The following is a 24490-nucleotide window of genomic DNA, read 5'->3' on the forward strand; positions in this document are numbered from 1 at the left end:
TCATCTGCGTTGGCGCATAATTGTGTGGATTGTGTGAATAAATTTTTTGTTGTTTTTATACATTTTGCTTTGTTGTTTATCCAGTTTGTTTTTCGCTTTGTTGGTTGTCGTGTGTGTTTCTTCTTTTCCTTTTATTTCGTTATTTACTCTTTTTTTCTCAATTTCTTTTTCTTAGCCAGGGTACTTTCTAAATCTTTTTGGAGATTGAATAATAATAATAATTATTATTATTATTATTATTATTATTATTATTATTATTATTATTATTATTATTATATATGTAATTTTTGTATTTTAGCTTCGTTGCAGCATAATCTTGTGGAATGTATAAATAAAATTTTGTTGCTTGAGTAAATTTTTTTATTTTTTACTTTGTTTTAATCTTTTTCGTTTTCCTTTGTCATTTCTCTTTCGTTGTTTATTCTTTACCTCTCGATTTCTTTTTCTGTACAGGGGTGCTTTCCTAACTGGGGTTGGAGCTTGGCTTTTGAAAATATTATTATTATTATTGTTTATTTTACTCTGCCTTTTTTGCAGGATATCATTCCTTGTCATTTGGAAATTTATTATCATTATTATTTTTTTTTGTCTATCACAGTCATCCTATTCGACTGGGTGGTTTTTATAGAGTGGGGTTCCGGGTTGCATCCTGTCTCCTTAGGAGTCCATCACTTTTCTCACTATGTGCGCTGTTTCTAGTAGCACACTCTTCTGCCTGAGTCCCGGAGCTACTTCGGCACCTAGTTTTTCCAGATCCCTTCTCAGGGATCTTGGGATCGTGCCTAGTTTTCCCATGATTATGGATACAGTTCCCACTGGCATATCTCACATCATCCTTATTTCTATTGTCAGGTCTTGATACTGATCTATTTTTTCTCTTTCTTTCTCGTCTCCTCTGGTGTCCCATGGTATTGCGACATCAATGAGTGATACTTTCTTCTTGATAATTATTATTATTATTATTATTATTATTATTATTATTATTATTATTATTATTATTATTATTATTATTATTTTCTCTTTCAGTAAGCGATTTGGATGACGGATTGTGAACGCTTTCATACCACCACTGAGGGGAGTTTGTTAGCAAGGTAAGAGTGAGTTTAATTGTATGTTAAATAGTTCTCCTTTTTTTTAGTTTGATCTTTTAAAAATGTACATCAATATTCAAGTAAAAATTGTTTCCCAAGAACAGTAGAAAATTTTTTTGGAAAATATTCATTATTTACGTATGGAAATTTCAAACCTAAGTGTAGCACTTAGGTTTGAAATTTCCATACGTAAATAATGAATATTTTCCAAAAATTTCCTACTGTTCTTGGGGAACAATGTATATGCGTGTATATGTAGTTTTGATTTATATACAGGAATATATATGCAATGGGGATGTATCAGTACATATTAGTAACGAATTCAGTAACTTGCCTGTAGATTGGTTCTGAATTCTTAGAATTGCAGTTGAATTTCCAATATGAAAATGTATCATAGGAGGAATGGTTTTATTTTTATTTTTCAAGTTATGAAGGGTGGCCAAAACAGGTAATAATGACCAAGTCTCGTGTCATTCAGAATCAGGGTTATTGATTTAGTTTGCTGACCATCGTCGGTTAATGCCAGTGTAAAGAGCGAAGTATCTTTATTGATATTTGTAGACTATCTTAATCATCTTTATTTTTCTCTCGCAAACATATTTTAATTCATATCTTTTATGGCGTTTTTTCTTGTTTTCTAAAGTAAAAGACAGGTCTGTTTAATAATAATAATAATAATAATAATAATAATAATAATAATAATAATAATAATAATAATAATACTAATAATAATAATACAGCTATTACAACTTGTAGAATTTCGTGTTATTTACTATATCACAGTCATCGTTATTGTTCTCCTTAATCCCCCTTTATTCATAATTGTTAAGCCGCTATTATTCGTATTATTTTTTTAACGACGTTTTATATTATTTTCTAAAGCAAGAGACAAGCCTATTTAATAATAATAATAATAATAATAATAATAATAATAATAATAATAATAATAATAATAATAATACAGCTATTACAACTTGAAGAATTTCGTGTCATTTATTATACCGTAATCATCTTTATTCTTCTCCCGCAAATTCTTTTTATTCGTACTATTTTTTTATGGCGTATTCGCTCTTATTCCCTAAAGTAAAATAAACCTATTTTTCCACAGCAAAATAAACCTATTTTTCCACAGTAAAATAAACGGACTTTTCAGCAGTAAAATAAACCTATTTTCCCAACAGTAAAATAAACCTATTTTTCCGCAGTAAAATAAACCTATTTTTCCCACAGTAAAATAAACCTATTTTTCGCAGTAAAATAAACCTATTTGTCCATAGTAAGATAAACCTATTTTTCCATAGTAAAATAATCCTATTTTTTCTCAGTAAAATAAACCTGTTTTTCCACTGTAAAATAAACTTATTTTTCGACAGGGAAATAAACCTATTTTTCTACAGTAAAATAAAAGTATTTTTCCACGGTAAAATAAACCTATTTTTCCGCGGTAAAATAAACCGATTTTTCCGCATTATAATAAACCTATTTTCACACAGTAAGATAAACCTATTTTTCCGCAGTAAAATAAAGCTATGTTTTCGCAGTAAAATAAACCTATTTTTCCGCAGTAAAATAAACTTATTTTACCGATTTTTTCCGCGGTAAAATAAACCTACTGCGGAGTAAAGTAAACCTATTTCTCCTCAGTAAAATAAACCTATTTTCCAACAGTAAGATAAACCTATTTTCCGGCAGTAAAATAAACCCGTTTCTCCTCAGTAAAATAAACCTATTTCTACACGGGCGAAATATCTCCCGAAAGTTGGTGGGGATCATTTTTCCCCGCGGCGGAATTTCCTGATGGAAGACACTTCATCTCACTCTCCTCTCCTTATATCGATGGTTAATCTCGACCTTGTGATAGATTATCCAATCTGTTGACTTCAACCGGTGTCCATCACCTCATCCCATCTCCAATCCCAGAGGCCATTTGTCTGCCGGGTTGATGGGCGGCTGCTGGATAAATCACACGCGCGCGCACGCTCACATACATACACAAACACACACACATACAAACATTATATATATATAATATATATATATATATATATATATATATATATATATATATATATATATATATATATATATTCTGTATATATATAAAGTTTATTACCTCGGGATCGAACCCAGGTCTTTCAGTTTGGAAGGCAAGGGCGCTACCAACTGCGTGGTTCAGCAGGTGGAGCGCCCTTGGGTTCGATCCCAATGTTTGTCAGAAATTTATTTCTGCCCACACACACAGACATATAATATATTATATATAGATATATATATTGTATATATATATATATATGTATATGTATATATATATATATTGTGTATATATATATATATATATATATATATATATATATATATATATATATATATATATATATATATATATATATATATATATATACACACACACACACACACACACACACACACACACACACACATCCACTAGTTCCTTCAAGCGTTCTGCTTGATAACTAAACGAAACAGTTATCTAAAACCTTACGACTTCAGCTCATTTTATCTCGGATTTTATGTTTTTTTTTTTTTTTTTTTTTTTTTTTTGTTAATGGAAGCATCAGCAGCATCCAGCAGCAGGCAGCAGCATGTTGTTGTCTACCCTGAAACAGAAAGCTTTTATCTCTCCCAAAAGCCATTAATGAAATGGCAGCAGCTCCTGAGGAAGGAGGTCGCTGAGAATCCTTTTGCAACAAGGAAGTTCCTCTCCACTGGAACGCTCTCCTTCCTTCTGGCGATGAATAGGAATTCTCTCTCTCTCTCTCTCTCTCTCTCTCTCTCTCTCTCTCTCTCTCTCTCTCTCTCTCTCTCTCATATTTATACCCCGACCCCCAGCAATTCGTATCCTTGGGCGTGTGTGTGTCAGCTTGTGTATGTATGTGTGTGTGTGTGTGCATGCGCGCGCCCGCGCAGGATTCGGAAGACATTCATCAGGATCTCTTTTCCTTGAAGAATTCCTACAAGTTTGAAAACGCACAAAAGAAGCTCTCCCGCGGATCGACAGATTCGACTAAAACTTCCAATTTGTTCTTAATAAAAGACGGGTATTTTGGGGAAGGGGGGCGAGGGGTAGGGGAGGGAGAGGGAAGAAGGGGGAGGGGGAGGAAGCTTTCTTCCAAGATCCTTCGAGATGAATTTATTCTAAAGGACTTTCCTCAGTCCCAAGTTACTTCTCAAAAGAGATGACGCGGGGTGGGGGGGTGGAGGGAGGGAGGGAGGGAGGTAGGGGGTAGAAAAGTCCGTTATCGAGGTCATTCTGTTTGTTTAACGAGAGTTCGATGGCGGCCTGTTATTCCTCCGTGACCTCTCTCTCCCACCCCCTTTCTCCGTCATGTGTGTGTGTGTGTGTCTTTTCAAAGGTAGTGATAAACCCAGTACTGAAAGAAAGCCGTAAATCGAAAGTTGAATGGAAAGTCAAATCACGATTCTTTCGTAACAATTTTGACCCAGTTTAAAAGATTTTTTAATTACGAGAATGAAAAGTCAATTCGCAGTTCTTGTAAAAATAATTTTGGACTAGTTTAATAAATTGTCTAGACAAATTGTTTAATTGCAAGGAAGAGAAGTCCATTCACGATTCAGTAACAGTTTTGGCCCAGTTTAATGAATTGTTTAATTACGAGAATGAAAAGTATTGTTGAATTGCAAGGATAAGAAGTCCATTCACAATTATTTAGAAAATAATTTAGGACCAATGATAAATTGTTTAAATAAATTGTTTGATTACAAGAATTAAAAGTTAATTCACAATTCTTTGAAAACTTTTGGCCCAATTTAATAAATTGTGTAATTACAAGAATTTTAGACCATTTTGACAAATTGTTTAATTTCATGAATGAAAAATCAATTCACAATTATATAGAAAACAATTTTGGCCCAGTTTAATAAATTATTTAATTACAAGAATTTTGGACCGTTTTGATAAATTGTTTAATTACAAGAAAGAAAAGTCAATTCAAAATTCTTTGAAAACAGTTCTGTCCCAATTTAATAAGCTGTGTAATTACAAGAATTTTAGACAATTTTGATAAATGGTTTCATTACAAGAATGAAAAATCAATTCACAATTCTTTAAAAACAATTTTGGCCCAGTTTAATAAATTGTTTATAGAAGAATTTTAGACCATTTTGATAAATCGTTTAATTACAAGATAGATTAATTACAGGTCACTTTTGGTAATGAAACGTAATAGTTTAATTACAGATTACTTTTGCTAATGAATCGTAATAACGCTTATTGGCCAAATTCACGATCAAATAAGGAAGAAAAAAAAAGGTAGAAATCTCCTGATAAATTGTCCCTAACTTCCGAGGATGAGAAAGATTACTTTTGCTATTGGCTCCTTCGTAAGAGTCTCTCTCTCTCTCTCTCTCTCTCTCTCTCTCTCTCTCTCTCTCTCTCTCCTTTCAAAAATGAAGATGAAAAAGGAGGCTGTTAGGGTGGGTGAGAGGGATTGGAGGAGAAGGAGAGAGAGAGAGAGAGAGAGAGGGTTCAAAGCCATCTAAGAGGCGCGCACATACACAAACTTTTTCTTCTTAGATCCAAAATAATCGCCGGCGTTCTCGTACAAATCTTGGCCTTAATCTTTAAGGGCTTTGTCAGATTTTCTCACCAGATAATCAGAGGAGACTATAATTTGTTTTAGGGTATTAAGAGATGGCCTCAATCCCACAAGACATACTAGATTTCATGGGGGGTGCGGGGGGGGGGGGAGAAGGGAGTGGGAGTGGGAGAGAGAATCCAGGCCAGGGGTAAGAAAGAAGAAAGTCTAGGCTTTCATTCATGGGGCGAAAGAACGATGGAAAGGATTAGGAAGTAAAGATGATGTAGGAAAAAGATAAGAAGGAGGTCGGAGTGGCTGAGATTTATCTTCGCGTCCTTATCTCTCTCTCTCTCTCTCTCTCTCTCTCTCTCTCTCTCTCTGTGTGTGTGTGTGTGTTTCGTTTGCTGAACTCCCTTTCAGACTCTCTGTCTGAGGCTACGGCCAGAAGTAAGTATTATTTCTCATTTTTGGCAACAAACGACACGGAGAGAGAGAGAGAGAGAGAGAGAGAGAGAGAGAGAGAGAGAGAGATGGGCAATGGAGGAGATACTTTCTCTCTCTCTCTCTCTCTCTCTCTCTCTCTGTCTCTCTCTGTTGTTGAGAAGACTTTAATCCGTATTTCTACTACGATATTTGGAGCGCGCAATCTCTCCACGCCCACTCCTCCGCCTCCTCCTCCTCTTCTTCTTCTTCTTCTTCTTCTTCTTCTTCTTCTTCTTCTTCTTCTTCTTCTTCTTCTTCTTCTTCTTCTTTTGATGCTTCCTTCCACGCTGACAAGGAGTTGCGAGGATGTCCATATGTTATATTTGTGAACGTGATTTGTATTATTACTATGGGTGTTTTTTATGTTTTTTATTTATTTATTTTTTGCTGATGGTTTTTACTCGGATACAGCGTACGAGACGAAACTGTAAAACGCCTTTTTTTTTTTTTTTTTTTGTAAGGGACAGAGCATATTGTATTATTACAATCTTTTTTTTCCACATGTTACTTTTTCTGGGAACCATTTTTAATATTTTTTACTGCTGGTTTTCACTGCGAAGACGCCTACGAGAAAAATTCTCAAAAACCTTATTTTTGGAATGCTTATAGTATTATTGTCATGTTTTTTCTTCATGATAGTTTTTTTATGGAGTCAAGTGGGTTTGATGGTGATGTAAATGTCTATAGATATTAAAAATTTGATGTAGAAGACATGTTTTCCATAAACTTATAGAGCTTTCAATATTATTAATAATATGCACAATTTACAAAGGTTTTAAAATTGCCCGGCAACCCTCTCTGCCAAAACAATGTGCCAACCAAAACAGCAAAATTCTGCAATTTTTTTTGGCAAGTTGCAAAATAAAAATAAGGAATGATTGCATAGATAAATCAGTTAATAAATAAGCATTACTGAAGCATCACAATATCTCAGAATTTTCAGACCATAACACTGACAAGAAAGTTATTTCATAGATAGATAAGCCAAGTAAATCAAGATATAGTAGTATAGCAGTATGGCAATTACTGAAGCATCACAAAATCTCAGAATTTTCAAACCTGATCAGCCATAACACTGCCAAGAAAGGTATTTCATAGATAGATAAGCCAAGTAAATCAAGATATAGCAGTAGAGCAGTATCACAGTATCTCAGAATTTTCAAACCTGATCAGCCATAACACTGCCAAGAAAGGTCTTTCATAGATAGATAAGCCAAGTAAATCAAGATATAGCAGTATAGCAGTTTCACAGTATCTCAGAATTTTCAAACCTGATCAGCCATAACACTGCCAAGAAAGGTATTTCAATAGATAAGCCAAGTAAATCAAGATATAGCAGTATAGCAGTTTCACAGTATCTCAGAATTTTCAAACCTGATCAGCCATAACACTGCCAAGAAAGGTATTTCATAGATAGATAAGCCAAGTAAATCAAGATATAGCAGTATAGCAGTATCACAGTATCTCAGAATTTTCAAACCTGATCAGCCATAACACTGCCAAGAAAGGTCTTTCACAGGTAGAAACATAAGCCAAGTAAATCAAGATATAGCAACATAGCGGTATGGCAGTTTACTGAAGCATTAAAAAATCTCAGAATTTTCAGGCATCAATAGCCAGAATTCCCATGAAAATGATTTTGCAGTATTGCAGGAAGATGCACGGAAGGCTTCCCTTACTGCGATATGTAATATCAGGGCACTCAAGCAGAATAAGGATGTTGACGATGTGTCAAACGACCAGCCGACACATATGGGGTCACTAGTCAAGATTATTGTAAATTTTCTCCAGTAAATCAGGATTTTTTGCCGAGCAGAAATTTTCAGGCGGAAGGCTGGAATCCATAATTACTTTTATTGGTCAGGGAGAAACCAGCACTTGGACCAATTTCAGAATTTTCTCTTAATAATTTATATAAGGGTTACGAAATTCTAAGAGATTTCAAGGGAATGCAGTTTTATTTTATATATGTGTGTGTATATATATATATATATAATATATATATATATATATTATATATATATATATATATATATATATATATAATATATATATATATATATATATATATATATATATATATATATATATATATATATATATATATATATATATATATATATATATATAATGGCTTTTACAAGGAAACAAGTTAATCGGTTTAAGTGACTACAAGTCCGATTACTTTTACTTTTATTTCTTTCTTAGGTAAGGTTTGTGTGAAGACAGTTTCATCGTTGTCAGTCGCTTTTGCATGGCAATAATTCTGTGACTTTTCTTCCATTATGACTATTATTATAAAGAACGTATTCATCAAGAGTCACATTGGAAAAACTGGCACCATTAATATCTTACTTAAGCGTGTGAAAAGTGCTTCCAAGTTTCCTCGGCGCAGTCGAGTTTTGTGTACAGCCGCTACAGCGTATAATCAAGGCCACCGAAAATAGGTTTATCTTTCGGTGGTCTCGGTATAATGCTCTATGAACCACGGCCAATGAAACTTCAAGTATGGCCCGGTGGTGGCCTATCCTATATCAATACCAAAACCACGAGTATGGCTAACTTTAACCTTAAATAAAATAAAAACTACTGAAGTTAGAGGGCTGCAATTTGGTATGTTTGATGAATGGGTGGTGGATGATCGACATCCCAATTTGTGGCCCTGTAGCCTCAGTAGTTTTTAAGATCTGAGGCCGGACAGAAAGCAGTGCGGACGGACAGACTAAGCCGGCACAATAATTTTATTTTACAGAAAACTAAAATTGGTATAATATATTTCTTGATAATATTAATTTTATTACATCGGTACTTATTGAAGTCTTACTGAAACTGAATATTACATCCCTTCTTATTGAAGTCTTACTGAAACTGAATATACTGTACAATTTCTTATTGGTTTATGTAGCAAGCAATCAGGATCATAATATTCCAATAAGTCCTTTTGAAAACGCATCTATAAATCAACCATTCCATCAGGAAGTGTTCGGGAATACCTTTTTATCGCCCCTGCTAATGGAGACACGCATCCTTCACTCCTGCGACCCGGCAAGGATCGTTTGTCCTGATAGATGGCCTTCTGCTGCTTTGCATATGAACAAAAGGGGGCAGAGTTTTTGAAAGCAGAATCGTTTTGAAGGCTGGAAGTGACCCAAGTATTTCGACGGCGAATTTTATTTCTCGGGGAATTTCCACAAGTGAAAAGTGCTATCGAGTTATCTGTACAATCGCTGCAGCGTATAATCAAGGCCACCGAAAATAGATCTACTTTTCGGTAGTCTCGGTATAATGGGGCTGTGGGAGATCCTATATCGTTGCCAGAAGCACGGTTATGGCTAATTTTAACCGTAAATAAAATAAAAACTACTGAGGTTAGAGGGCTGCAATTTGGTATGTTTGATTGTTTGAGGGTGGCTAATCAACATACCAATTTGCAGTCCTCTAGCCTCAGTAGTTTGTAAGATCTGAGGCCGGACAGAAAAATTTGCTGACTGAATAAAGTGCGGACTGACAGGCAAAGCCGGCACAATACTTTTCTTTTACAGAAAACTAAAATAGACTTCTTGATGGGTTGGCGAAATGAACAATAAAGTAAGTTTGTGCTTTCGCAAACACAACAATTGGCTCATAGATTGGCTTCATTTGAACTCTCGAAGAACGTGAAAATAAACTTCTGCCTTGACGGGTTGCCGAAATGAACGATAAACCAAGTTTGCGCTTTCGCAAGCGCAGAGAATGGTTCACAGATTGACTTTGGCCGTTTGCGGTGTACTAAAATGACCGCCTGTTAAAATGTGTAACGATCGACAGCGTTGCCAAATTCGAAGTTGACTTAAAGCGGTCAGAAGTAGTAATGGTTCCCTTTAATGATCCTGAACCACGCAGGTACTCGTTCGATAAATCTTTTTTGGAAAGTGCGGGTTTTAAGGTCAGGGTTTGACAGCGTTAATGCGGCGAGCTAATATAATAATAATAATCATTATGATTGAACGCTTTGACTTGACGGAGATGGTATACTAATACTTATTTTGGAAGGTCGAGACGAGTTGCTTCGATGTACGGGAATTTGTATGTAGTGTATTTTTTTAATTTGAGCTGTTATTTTTTTTATATGTGCTGACCCTCATATGCAAATATATATATATATATTTATATATATATACATATATATTATATATATATATGTATGTATGTATATATATATGTATATATATACATACATATATGTTATATATATAAATATACATATATATAATTTATATGAATATACACATATATGTATATATGTATATATATGTATATATATACATATACACACACGCACATATATATATATATATATATATATATATATATATATATATATATATATATTATATATATATATGTATATATATTACTGTTAATACCTCTTGCAAAAATATGTCTTAATGTATTTTTTTTTTTTTTTGCTTGCTTGCTACACAACATTCTTCGATACTGTAGAATGCTACCCAGCGGAAGACGAGCAGGCACATTTCATGTCAAATAACGGCCTTAAATCTCAAGTGATATATAAACCAAGTGATATATAAACCATGACTAATCTGTCATTGCTGAAAGCACTGAAAAATGCAGTGATGTTAATCTGTTCTGTGTGCGTCATAATATATAAACTCATTCTCCACTCCTTTATGCTTCACTGATCGCTTGAACGATCGGCTGGTGTCAAGCTACCTTGAAATATATAGATGCCACCGAGGAAGATATTGAAGAATTCTGCAGAGTGGTTTGTAATTGGGGGAATATGCAAATATTTGATGGAAATGGCGTGCTGTTCGAGTGTTTTAGGGAAGAATGTGAAAATGACCCGTTTTAGTTTTGATAATGAAAGGGTTTTCGTATCCGGGAATAAGTTATACTAGAGTGCTGAAGCATCTGATTAATTATTTGAGTATTTAGTAAATGGAGTGAATGTAATGCAGATTTTGTGTGTATATATATATATATATATATATATATATATATATATATATATATATATACACAAAAACATAAATATACATTACTATATATATATATATATATATATATATATATATATATATATATATATATATATATATATAATGTCCTTTTATCAGGACTGAAGCTCATTTTTTCCCCTCTTCTTCTTGCCTTCATCAGGCCAGGGGCCAGTTTAGGCTATTAGTTTACATTGGTCTATTATTTATCTGTTTATCTATGTATGCATGTATATATGTATAAGCATTTACTGTATACTTTATCATAGACGCGCAATGGATGGTTCAGTTACCTAAGTCCAGTCCGAACGTATGATTATATATATATATATATACATATATATATATATATATATATATATATATATATATATATATATATATACATACATACATACATACATACATACACATACATACATACATACATACACGCGCGCGCGCGCACTTTCGAGCAGTCTTTTCTTACGTAGGCACTGTACTAATACCAAGGATCATTTATAAAAGATATTAGAACCGTGGAAATAGGAATTCTAAATGCTTTTAATGCTGATGTAGAATTATCCGATGAAGATCCTTACTCTTGAGGGCAGGTCTGTACTGTGAGTTTATGATACACGTATTATTCCCCTAAAGGTAGACGTGGGGATGTTATTATTATTATTATTATTATTATTATTATTATTATTATTATTATTATTATTATTATTATTATTATTATTATTCAGAAGATGAACCCTATTCATATGGAACAAGCCCACCACAGGGGCCAGTAACTTGAAATTCAAGCTTCCAAAGAATATGATGTGCATTCGAAAGAAGTAACAGAAGGTAATGGGAAATACAGAAAGAAGAGATCAGGTATAAAAAAAATAAAATCACAATAGATAAAAATATATGTAAATTATTACAATGCAAGGAGAATTGTATAAGGGCAGTAGTACCTTGCAACTTCGCTTGAACCTTTGAAGTTACAGTTACTGAGTGCTCTGGAAAGATAGAAACACTACAAATATAAATCAAGCAGCGATGTTTCTCCCTCCTTTGGGGGAAATAAAAAAGGAAAATAGACGTAAATATACTCACTCTCCTGACTATCCCCTTTTTATATTCTCGTTCATGCGAAAATGCTCGGCCGAGTATCATATTAATGGCTGGCAATTAGTCATGTCTCGCTCCGCAGACACAGCAATAACTCGGTATAGTTTGGGCCAATCGAGCAGAAAGACGTCTTGTCTTCTTCCTCCTCCCTTCCTTCATCTCTCGTATCGAGAGATGAATAAGTAATGAACGGTTTCGGTGGGTCATAGGAGATGTGAGGAGAAATGAAGATACCTGTCAAGTTTCTTCGTTTTTCGTCATTTCCCAGAGGATGAAAATATCTGTCAGTTATCGTAGGATTTTCTCATTTGCCAAAGACTGAAATATCTGTCAAGTTTCATCGGATTTATTCATTTGCCAAAGAATGTCATCGTATTTCCTCATTTGCCAAAGGATGAATATATCTGTCAAGTATCGTCGGATTTCCTCATTTGCCAAAGAATGAAAATATCTGTCCAATTTGCATCAGATTTCGTCTCTCTGTCAAGTTTCATCGGATTTCTTCTCTCTGTCAAGTTTCACGGGATTTCTTCTCTCTGTCGAGTTTCATCGGCTTTCTTCTCTGTCAAGTTTCATCGGATTTCTTCTCTCTGTCAAGTTTCATCGGATTTCTTCTCTCCGTCAAGTTTCATCGGATTTCTTCTCTCTGTCAAGTTTCATCGGACTACTACTCTCTGTCAAGTTTCATCGGATTTCTTCTCTCTGTCAAGTTTCATCGGATTTCTTCTCTGTCAAGTGTCATCGGATTTCTTCTCTCTGTCAAGTTTCATCGGATTTCTTCTCTCCGTCAAGTTTCATCGGATTTCTTCTCTCTGTCAAGTTTCATCGGACTTCTTCTCTCTGTCAAGTTTCATCGGATTTCTTCTCTCCGTCAATTTCATCGGATTTCTTCTCTGTCAAATTTCATCGGATTTTTTCTGTCAAATTTCATCGTATTTTTTTCTCTGTCAAATTTCATCGGATTTCTTATTGCCAAAGCATGAACATATCGGTCAGATTTCAACGGATTTTCTCATTTGTCATCGAATGAAAATACCTGTCAAGTTTCATCGACTTTCTACATTTATCAAAGAACGTCTGCACTTGATAAGAAGAAAATGACAAGAGAATCATCAAAAGAGAGAGAATGTTAATGCCTTAGTCGCTTTCATCTCCTTCAGCTAAGGAAAGGCGTAGAGTGCGACAAAGACGTCGCCGCCGGATCTTTTGAAGAAGCGACGACTGTGACGCCTCTCTCTCTCTCTCTCTCTCTCTCTCTCTCTCCTGTGACCTTAATCATCCCTCCACGTCAACGAGGTGACGAGACTCCACGAGGAGATTGATTTCCAAATAAACGATGAAGTCATAGGCGGAGAGTTTAATGAAGTGTTTTGATCCCGCAGTAATAACAGCATTGCTTCCACCTGTCTCTCTCTCTCTCTCTCTCTCTCTCTCTCTCTCTCTCTCTCTCTCTCTCTCTCTCTCTCTCTCTCTCAGTGTTAACAACATTACTTCCACCTCTCTCTCTCTCTCTCTCTCTCTCTCTTCTCTCTCTCTCTCTCTCTCAGTAGTAGTAACAACATTACTTCCTCTCTCTCTCTCTCTCTCTCTCTCTCTCTCTCTCTCTCTCTCTCTCTCTCGCCGTGGCGTCGGTGCCGTTGCTGCTGCAGATGGATTAGGGTCAATAAAGTCTGCCGAGGTCTATTTCATTGTCCCATTACATCCAGTTGCCTTCGGGTAAACAACGCTAAAATAGAATAGTGGAGATGTTTCTCCCCTCCTCCCCCTCTCGTCTCCCCTCCCCCCAAGAAGAGGATGCAGATCATTCACGTTTTATACCGACCGACAGGTGAAGTCAGTTCGAGATCGTTTTCAGGTTTGGGCTGCCTGGCCAGTGACTTTGTTTGGTTGTCCGAATTTCCTAAAGAGAGGAAATCTTCTTTACCCAAATTGAAGCCTCGTTGCTCATTATGAATAGCATAATTCACGTGGACTGACAGTATTGATTCTTAAGTGAACACTTTTTCAGGACGGAAGAAATATTCTTTGCTCAAATTTAAGACTCATACTCAATATGAATAGCTTAATTCACATGGACTGACAATCAAATTTTTTTAATTTAAGAATGGTTTTTCTTTAAATTTAAGCCTCATGCTCATTATGAATAGCATAATTCACGTGGACTGACAGTATTGATTCTTAAGTGAACACTTTTTCAGGATGGAAGAAATATTCTTTGCTCAAATTTAAGACTCATACTCAATATGAATAGCTTAAATCACATGACCGACAACTAAATTAAAAAAAAATTTTTTCCTTAAATTTAAGCCTCATGAATAGCATAATTCACGTGAAGTGACCATATTGATTCTTAAGTGAAAAATGTTTCAAAATAAAAAAAAAAAATTTCTTTGCTGAAATTTAAGACTCATACTCAATATGAACCGCTTAATTCACGTGGACTGACAATATTAATTCTTAAGTCAAAAATTTTTCAAAATAGAAGAAATATTCTTTGCCCAAATTTAAGACTAATACCCAATATGAATAGCATAATCCAAAGAAACTAACAGTATTAACTCTTAAGTAAAATCATATTCACACCGATGCATACTAATCTGAACAAATGGTATGCTTTAATATGAGGATGGTTTTGCTTACAAATTTAATATTGTCTGTGCAGGTGAGTTTTGCTGTTGCTAATGAGTATGAGTCTTAAATTTGAACAGAGTATTTTTGTTCTTTAGAAAATTTGGTTTTTACGTTTCTGTAATTCAAGAGGGTTGCTCGTTTGGATGATCATGTTTTTGAAACTTAAATAAGCAGTCTTTTTCGAAATACAGACTTGTTGTATTATGAACATCAATACCTGATAATAGGATTATTATTTATTTTCGTTTTTTAAATTATTTTCGTTATTTATTGTCCAGTATATTTAACTCTAAGGTAGCCATATTATGTTATAAGTAAGTTTGTGCTTATAGTTTTCGCTCATTTTTTTTACCAAGTTACTTTGGTATTTATCTGTTGACAAGTTTATTGTTTTAATTTTCCCATCTGTTTAGTAGATTTATAAACTTTTCTCCACATTATATTTTATCATTTACTTACATTTTTATCCATATATTTATTAATTTGTTAATTTATCTTTCCTTTTCTACTAAATGATCCTTTCTTTCTGTATTTCCTATTACCTTTCGTCACGTCTTTCAAATGAACACCATATTCTTTGAAAGTCAGTGGCCCCGTATGGGCTTGTTCTATATGAATAGGGTTCATCCTCTGAATAATAATAATAATAATAATAATAATAATAATAATAATAATAATAATAATAATAATAATAATAATAATAATAATAATTAATATGTTCGAGCCATTTCGATGAGAATTATTTCAAAATCAGTTTTTAAACAAACTGATACATATATCTTTACACTGTTTTTATACCACTTTAGATAGGGACAGTTATTAACTGCTTCCATCTTATTTTTTTTCTTTTTTTTTTTTTTTACCTTTTTCGGAATTCCTCGCTTCATATTTGCTCCCAGAATTCCCTGACCCAGATTTATGATCGGAGTTCTCTACTTATTTTGGGACCATGGTCAGTATAATATTTTTCCCCCCAGAAAATCCTGAGACCCTGATTCGAGCTGTTCTGGTCATCTTGGGTCCTGGGTGTTCATCTTCATACGTCATCGTGTCACGTGTACTTTGGTTTAATTAGTTTGGTTTTTGTTTATATATATATAATGTATATATATATATATATATATATATATATATATATATAATGTATAGATGTGTGTATATATATATATATATATATATATATATATATATATATATATATATATATATATATCGTAATAATGTCTGTCATAAATAAATGACCTTATTCTGTCAGATGTCTGTTTTTTTTTTTTTTTTTTTTGCTGCAGAAGTTACAGACGCATACAGTGAGAAAGAGGTACACTGATATGCTTTAATTCCCAGCGACGTTAAAGGTAAAATGGTACAGTTTGTAACCTATTACTGAAGTATTGCTGTAAGATGTGATGCTGCAATTGAAGATGAGATGCTGAAATCAAGGATATGATGCTTAATCAAAGATGTGATGCTGATATTAAAGATATGGTGCTGATATCAAAGATATGATGCCTAAGGCAAAGATGTGATGCTGATATCAAAGATATGATGCTGAAATCGAAGATATGATACCTAAATCAGAGCTGTGATGCTGATATCAAATATGTGATGCTGATTTCAAAGATGAGATCCTGAAATCAAAGATGTGATGCCTTAATCAAAGATGAGATCCTGAAATCGAAGATGTCTTTTTGAAATCACAGTTCTGGTGCTGAAATCAAGGGAGTGATGTTGCTGAAATCAAGTATTTTGTGCTTTGTGGTGATTTTTTGTCCCGATTCTTGACACCAGGCTAATAATAATAATAATAATAATAATAATAATAATAATAATAATAATAATAATAATAATAATAATAGGTGAAGGACAATCATAAAAGTGTTCCTGAAAAGTTTAGCAGCCTCTACAGAGAGAAGGACGGAAGCCTTCTTAGTTCCCGAAGGATTTTACCTTTTCCTAACCGTAAATCGGACGCTCTCTCTCTCTCTCTCTCTCTCTCTCTCTCTCTCTCTCTCTCTCTCTCTCTCTCTCTCTCTCTCAGGCTGCCATTAGAAAGTACTCTGATATTTTTGGGGATTTTTGCCTTATACTTTTATTTCTATGTCGGCAGTGTTAGTCCAGACCTGGTGAGATTTGGAAGTTTCTAACACCCTTTGGCGTTGTTGTGTGTGTATATATATATATATATATATATATATATATATATATATATATATATATATATATATATATATATATATATATATATATATGTATATGTATAATCTGTGTACATATAAAGTATATATAAACGTGTGTATATATATATATATATATATATATATATATATATATTATATATGTTTATGTGTATGTATGTATGTATGTATGTATGTATGTATGTATGTATGTATAATCTGTGTATATATAAAATAAGAGAGAGAGAGAGAGAGAGAGAGAGAGAGAGAGAGAGAGAGAGAGAGAGAGAGAGAGACCATTTCAAAAAAGATTCAGCTCTTACGTAATGGGCCGATTATAAACCACTATGACAGAATTGGTGGTATAGAAGTGGCGGTGGCGGTGGTGTCGACGGGGTGGTCGTGGGTTGGGTAGAAGTACTCTTATGTGAGTGAGGGGAGGAGGAGGAGGAGGAGAAGGGAGAGAGAGAGAGAGAGAGAGAGAGGAACTCAGAATCCATTACTTTCACGGGAACTGGAGGTTTTCGAGGTTTTGGTTTTAGGATTACATATTAAATTCTCCCTCCAGATGAGCGAAAAAAAATAAGAAGAGAAAGACCTCGTCGCGTAGAATGATATAAAAAAAGGATCTCGGTATCAGATTTGATCGAAAACCGATACTTCCATTCGAGTTCAGTCCGTAAAATTAATGACGGCGATTCCCGGGTTCGGAAATGTCATTGATTGCGATGTTTGGCGTTTTTTTTTTTTTGGGTGGGTGGGAGGTACTTCTTCGCAGCTAGCTCTCTCTCTCTCTCTCTCTCTCTCTCTCTCTCTCTCTCTCTCTCTCTCTCTCTCTCTCTCTCTCTCTCTCTCTCGAAACAGATATTTGTCTGTTGGACGCTGAGTAGCAAATTATATATTTTTTAAATATATATATATATATATATATATATATATATATATATATATATATATATATATATATATATATATATATATATACACACACATTGCGTATATACATTATATATATATACACATTAATATATATATATGTACAGTATATATATATATATATATATATATATATATATATATATATATATATATATATATATATATATATATATATATATATTCAGAAGAAAAGGAACAAGGTATCATAGTTGATCTATTCATGGACTTGTCTATTTTTTTAAAAGTTACGAAATTATATTAAAAGAATTAAAACGATTAAGTAAAAACTTAAATAAGAAAATAAAACGCAAAGAAGAAGAATTCAATAACCTGAATTCGGAAAGAGAGAGAGAGAGAGAGAGAGAGAGGTAAATGAGTTCTATATTGATAGTGTGTTTACTAATTCTTTGGTTTTCAAAGTGCATCCCATCATTTTGAGAATAATAAGAGTTATTGTTAAAATTAAAGCAAAATATAATTTTGTTTATAGCATAGCCAGTGCACTCAGTTTTTATCGTGCACTAGTCTTTGAATTCTCTTTGCTTTTTACTTTTTAAATTTTTAAATCACCTTTTTTAAGAGAGTTAAAGTGAATACCAGCCAATGCAGATTATCGCATATATATATATATATATATATATATATATATAATATAACAGATAACACACACACACACACACATTCGAAGGAACAAGGTGCATGTTGGTCTGTTCATTTCTATTTTTAAAGAAATAACCTGAATTCAAAAATTGCGCCGAAGTTTCATATTGATAGTGTGTTTACAATACGAGTTTTGTTAAAATTAAAGCAGTATTTTTACAGCCAGTGCTGTCAGCGTGAATACTTTAAACACCTTTTTTGCGCCACCAAAGAGATCTTTATAAGTAAAAAAAGTCTTCGGTGGTCTCGGTATATAATCAAGCCACCGAAAATGAGCTTTCGGTGGCCAAGAAAACTTTAATGACGGCCCGGTGTGGTAGCCTATTCTATATCGTTGCCAGAAGCACGGTTATGGCTAACTTTAACTTTAAATAAAATTAAAAACTACTGAGGCTAGAGGGCTGCAATTTGGTATGTTTGATGATTGGAGGATGGATGATCAACATACCAATTTACAGCTCTCTGGCACCAGTAGTTTTTAAGATCTGAGGGCGGACAGAATGAAGTGCGGACGGACAGACAAAGCCGGCACAATAGTTCTCTTTTACAGAAAACTAACAAAATTGAAAAGTAAAAATCAGAAGGCAATTGAGAGTAATGCCAGCGTTTTCAGGTGACTGATCTGCCACGATGAACGGAAAATGAAACCTGACTTCCGGTGCAAATTCGACTCAGCGTCTCGTCTCATCTTCATCTCGTGTCGGCGACGCCTTTGTCACTTGTCGCCTTGTCGGCATTTCATGCCATTCGCATCTCCCCAGTTTTGAAATATTCCTCCTCTTCACTTCTTTATCTCCCCTTCTCCTCCTCACATCTCTTTCTGCATTCTCCCGTTATCTCCCCTTATCGTCCGTTTCCCGTCGTTTCTCCCCTCTACTTAGTGGCTTCCTTTATCTCTCTCTCTCTCTCTTTCTCTCACTGTTTCCATTTCTCTCTCTGTGTTTCTCTCTCTCTCTCTCTCTCTCTCAGTTTCATTTCTCTCTCTCTCTCGCTCACTGTTTTTATTTCTCTCGCTCTCTGTTTTTCTCTCTCGCTCACTGTTTTTATTTATCTCCCCCCCTCTCTCTCTCTCTCTCTCTCTCTCTCTCTCTCTCTCTCTCTCTCTCTCTCTCTCTCTCTCTCTCTCTCTTCCATGTCATTGACCACTTTCATCGGATTTCTCCCCTTTATAACGGAGTCCCTATTCCAATTCCAGTGTAATTTGATTGGAATTGGTCGTTTTTTTTTATATACGTATTTTCCAAGACGATTTGTTTAGATAGAGTACGCGAAAGGGGGATGATGTAAACGGGGAATATTAATTAATGGAATGTTTGTTAAAAGGAACGAGAGAACTCTATTGAATGGGAGATGGAATGAAAAGTGAAGAGATGAGAGAGAAGTACACAATCATAAATGGAAGAAAAGAGGTCGATTGATGGAATAAAGAATGAGTAATTAGGAGAGAGATAGAGATAGAGAGTAGGAGTTTTTATAATGAAGTGTTCTGAAAAGAGTGTTCTGAAAGAGAGAGAGAGAGAGAGAGAGAGAGAGAGAGAGAGACAGTGGAAGCAATGTTGTTATTACTGAGAGAGAGAGAGAGAGAGAGAGAGAGAGAGAGAGAGAGAGAGAGAGAGAGAGAGAGAGAAAGAGAGAGGAGTATTTATAAATGAAGCGTTCTGGAGAGAGAGAGAGAGGAGTTTTTATAAATGAAGTGTTCTGAAGAGAGAGAGAGAGAGAGAGAGAGAGAGAGAGAGATTGCCATCCATTCAGAAAATAAAAATTTTCATTTGCTGAGTAGTCAAGTGGAGGCTACACGCCCTTGTTTTATCATTTTTAATTGTCATTTATATCTTCTTATCCTCTGCATGCAATCCTCTGATCTATTTAAAACACAAGCAAGAATAATGTATTGTGTCGTGAATAAGCAGTGTGACTGAAAATGTATTTTGATTTCATTTGTCGTATATATATATATATATATATATATATATATATATATATATATATATATATATATATATATATATATATATATATATATATATATATATATATTTCATTTGGATAAATGGGTCAACTGCAATAGGGTACTGATCAGTAAGTTCGCCACCCACCCACTGAAGCTTTCTCCCTGCGATGCTTTTGTACTAAATTGACCACAAACCACCGTATTTATCGTATTTGAAATTAAATAAATGATTCCAGATAAAATTGTAAAAATCAAGTCTTTGATGCAACTGTGAGTGGATCTCATTTTAAGATTATAGAAGACTCGAACTTCCTCCTCAAAGATTAGAAGACTCAAACTTCCTCCCAAAGATCAGAAGACTCGAACTTCCTTCCAAAGATTAGAAGACTCGAACTTCCTCCCAAAGATTAGAAGACTCGAACTTCCTCCCAAGGATTAGAAGACTCGAACTTCCTCCCAAAGATTAGAAGACTCGAACTTCCTCCCAAAGATTAGAAGACTCGAACTTCCAAAGATTAGAACACTCGAACTTCCAAAGATTAGAACACTCGAACTTCCTCCCAAAGCTTAGAAGACTCGAACTTCCTCCCAAAGCTTAGAAGACTCGAACTTCCTCCCAAAGCTTAGAAGACTCGAACTTCCTCCCAAAGATTAGAAGACTCGAACTTCCGCCCAGAAAACCCTTGAGTTTTAGTGTACTCACCTTTCGGTGGGTTGACTCCAACGCCTGATTGGTAGAGCGTCTCGTCAGACTGCCAATCCTGGTTTCTTCGGATAGTCCTGATGCTGAGGAAGGCCAAAAGGAGCACCCATCCCCAGATCAGCCACTTCTGACGGCGGTTGGGCCCCCTGCGGGACGACGCTGCCTCTTTCCTTTGGCACTCTCCTGTGAAAAGGGAGAAAAAAGGTACAAGATATATATATGTTACAGTCAACATGCGTAATCAGTCATTACGCGAAATGCCTGAAATTTCAGTCAGATAGCGAAATGCACTTAGGGTGCATTTGATCCCCCCAGGAGCTAGTACTAAACACGGCGAAATATATTTGACCCCACAGGGGCTAGTACTGAACACGGCGAAACAGTGTAGGTGACTCACTGTTTCGCCGTGTTTAGTACTAGCTCCTGGGGGGATCAAATGTCCCCTAAGTGCATTTCGCTATCTGACTGAAATTTCAGGCATTTCGCGTAATGACTGATTACGCATGTCGACCGTAACATTATAAACATATATATTTATATATTATACATATGTATAAATATGTATTTATATATATACATATATGTGTGTATATATATATAAATATATATTTATATATATATATATATTATATATATATATATATATATATATATATATATATATAAATATATATATATATATATATATATATATATATATATATATATATATATATATATATATATATATATATATGTGTGTGTGTGTGTGTGTGTGTGTGTGTGTGTGTGTGTGTGTACTGCACATATTCATATACATATAAATGTACATTTCATTTTAGCCCTTCCAGTGTTATGATTAAACTTCCCTGTGAGTAAAAAAGTAATAAAAAAAGGGGGGAATACAGAGTTTTACTACGTACTGTAATTACACCAACTCGAGCGAGAGAAAAACGAAGATAAAAGATTTTTTTTCGAGAAAATACTTCACACTCAAATATTTATTCCTTGCATAAATTAATTTCTCTCCCGTTGCAGTGTTTGTCCTGTTTTGCGTTCTGGCTGAATGTGTGTAGCTTGTATTTAAACCCCGCCAAAAAAGTAAAAACGCCCCGAAGTTTCTTCGGCGCAATCGAGATTTCTTTACAGCCGCTACAGCGTATAATCAAGGCCACCAAAAATAAATCTGTCTTTTGGTGGTCTCGGTATAATGCTGTATGAGCCGCCGCCCATGAAACTTTAAACACGGCCCGTTGGTGGCCTATCCTATATCGTTGCCAGAAGCACAATTATGGCTAACTTTAACCTTAAATGTAATATAAACTATCGAGGCTAGAGGGCTGCAATTTGGTATGTTTGATGACTGGAGGGTGGATGATCAACATACCAATTTGCAGTCCTCTAGCCTCAGTTGTTTTTAAGGTCTGAGGGCGGACAGAAAAAGTGCGGACGGAAAAAAATGCGAATAGAAAAATTGCGGACAGAAATAAGTGCGGACGGACGAAGCCGGCACAACAGTTTTTTTTTGTTTTTTTTTTTGTTTTTACAGAAGACTAAAAAAAGGAAATAAATAATATACGTTCTGTTGGTGCACAAAGTATATTTATGTTTGGCCCATCGTATTTATTATCCTAATCGGCCTTCATATGTCAGTATATTGGAGGGCATTTGTCACGTTGCATGAGAGAACTACACACACGATCAGGGGAATGATTTGACCATGAGTTTGTTTCCATGTTTTTCCAAAACATTTTATTATTATTGTTGTTCATGTTGTTGCATCTCTGCTTTGACCATGAAGTTGAATATATCTAATGGCAGATATTCTCATGTGTGTATTTGTATTATTTTTGTGTTTTTATAGCTACCTTGTAATTCCTGATGTATCATGTGTATATATGTATATCATATGTTCTCATGTTCATATTTGTTTTATTTTATAACAGATATATAAGTACTAAATGTAAAACTGCGTATATATTTAGTATATATTTAATACCATAAATTCTCATATGAGTAGTTTTTGTATTTTTATAGCAGCTGTGTAAATATTTAATGTGAAAGTGTGTATATATTAATAGGAGAAAGTCTCATATTTGTATTTTTTTACCAGCTATATATATAATACTAAATGTAAATATGCGTATATATATTTGAAAGCAGACATTCTCATATTCATATTTTTTAATTTTTATAACGGCTATATAAGTACAAAATGTGAAAATGTGTATATATCTAATATCAGAAATGTTCATTTGTATATTTTTGTATATTCATAGCAGCTATGTAAATAACGTAAAAATATGCTTAAATTCTCAATATGGATTTTTTGGTATATTCATAGAAGCTATGTAAATACTAAATGTAAAAATGTGGATATATCTAATAGAAGAAATTCTCATATATGTATTTTTTGTATACTCATAGCAGCTTTTTCAGTACTAAATGTAAAAAAAAAAAGTAGACTAGAGGTACTCTAACCAAATTGCCTTTGGGCTACCGGGAGTATTTTAATGGTCAGATTAAATGACGTCCATTTTGCAAACGCTGCCATCAATCAGGTGATCAGTCCAAAATTGATGGAACTGGTGATACCGAATTCGTCCGCAATCCAGTCTGCTCTTGAAACGGTTATGTAGGAACCTTATTGATTTCGGATTACATTACGTTTTATTTATTTATCTACTTATTTATTTTTTGTAGCTGATGTGACTGGATGGTATTTTGTGCTCATGTTTTTCATTTACAAAAAATAATACAAAGAAACAATAAATGAGATTGAATTTTAAAGGAAGATTTAAACCTTGTTTTGTAAAGTTATAGAAACCTTATTGATTTCGATACATTAGGTTTTTTTTTTTTGAGCAGATATGACTGGATAGTATTTTGTGCTCTTGTTTTTCACTTGCAAAAAATAATAAAAAAAACAATAAATGAGATTGACTCTTGAAGGAAAAATTAATCCCTGTTTAAAAAGTTATAAAACCATATTGGTTTCGAATTACGTTATATTTTTTCAGAGCAGATGTGATTGGATAGGCATTTTATACTTATAATTTTCCCCTGCGAAAAGTTATACCAAAAGTAATAAGCGATAAATGAGATTGAATCTTAAAGGAACAATTTTACCCTGTCCTTGAAAAATTAGGTTTTACAAATTTTGCTTGGTTTGAGATTAAGTCGGCCTTATGCTAGGACAGGCCTTCGTCTTTTTTGAGT

The 24490-nt window shown here is 34.1% G+C and overlaps 1 protein-coding gene and 1 long non-coding RNA gene across 2 annotated transcripts in view; one reads left to right on the forward strand and one right to left on the reverse strand.

The window, feature by feature from the left end:
- Nucleotides 1-24490, reverse strand: part of LOC136849321 (protein O-mannosyl-transferase tmtc2-like) — a 172459-nt gene that overhangs the window by 141541 nt on the left and 6428 nt on the right. Inside the window, exon 3 of the mRNA XM_067122683.1 lies at nt 21293-21475. Within this exon, the coding sequence (XP_066978784.1) occupies nt 21293-21475 (183 nt within the window). The remainder of the gene's footprint in view (nt 1-21292; nt 21476-24490) is intronic.
- The window catches only part of LOC136849324 (uncharacterized), a 216026-nt gene that overhangs the window by 697 nt on the left and 190839 nt on the right, over nt 1-24490 (forward strand). The window contains exon 1 of the long non-coding RNA XR_010856291.1: nt 1-1091. This exon is cut by the window's left edge and continues 697 nt beyond it. This is a non-coding gene — a long non-coding RNA (uncharacterized lncRNA). The remainder of the gene's footprint in view (nt 1092-24490) is intronic.

Source organism: Macrobrachium rosenbergii, chromosome 20 (assembly GCF_040412425.1).
Source record: "Macrobrachium rosenbergii isolate ZJJX-2024 chromosome 20, ASM4041242v1, whole genome shotgun sequence".
Lineage (NCBI taxonomy): Eukaryota > Metazoa > Arthropoda > Malacostraca > Decapoda > Palaemonidae > Macrobrachium > Macrobrachium rosenbergii.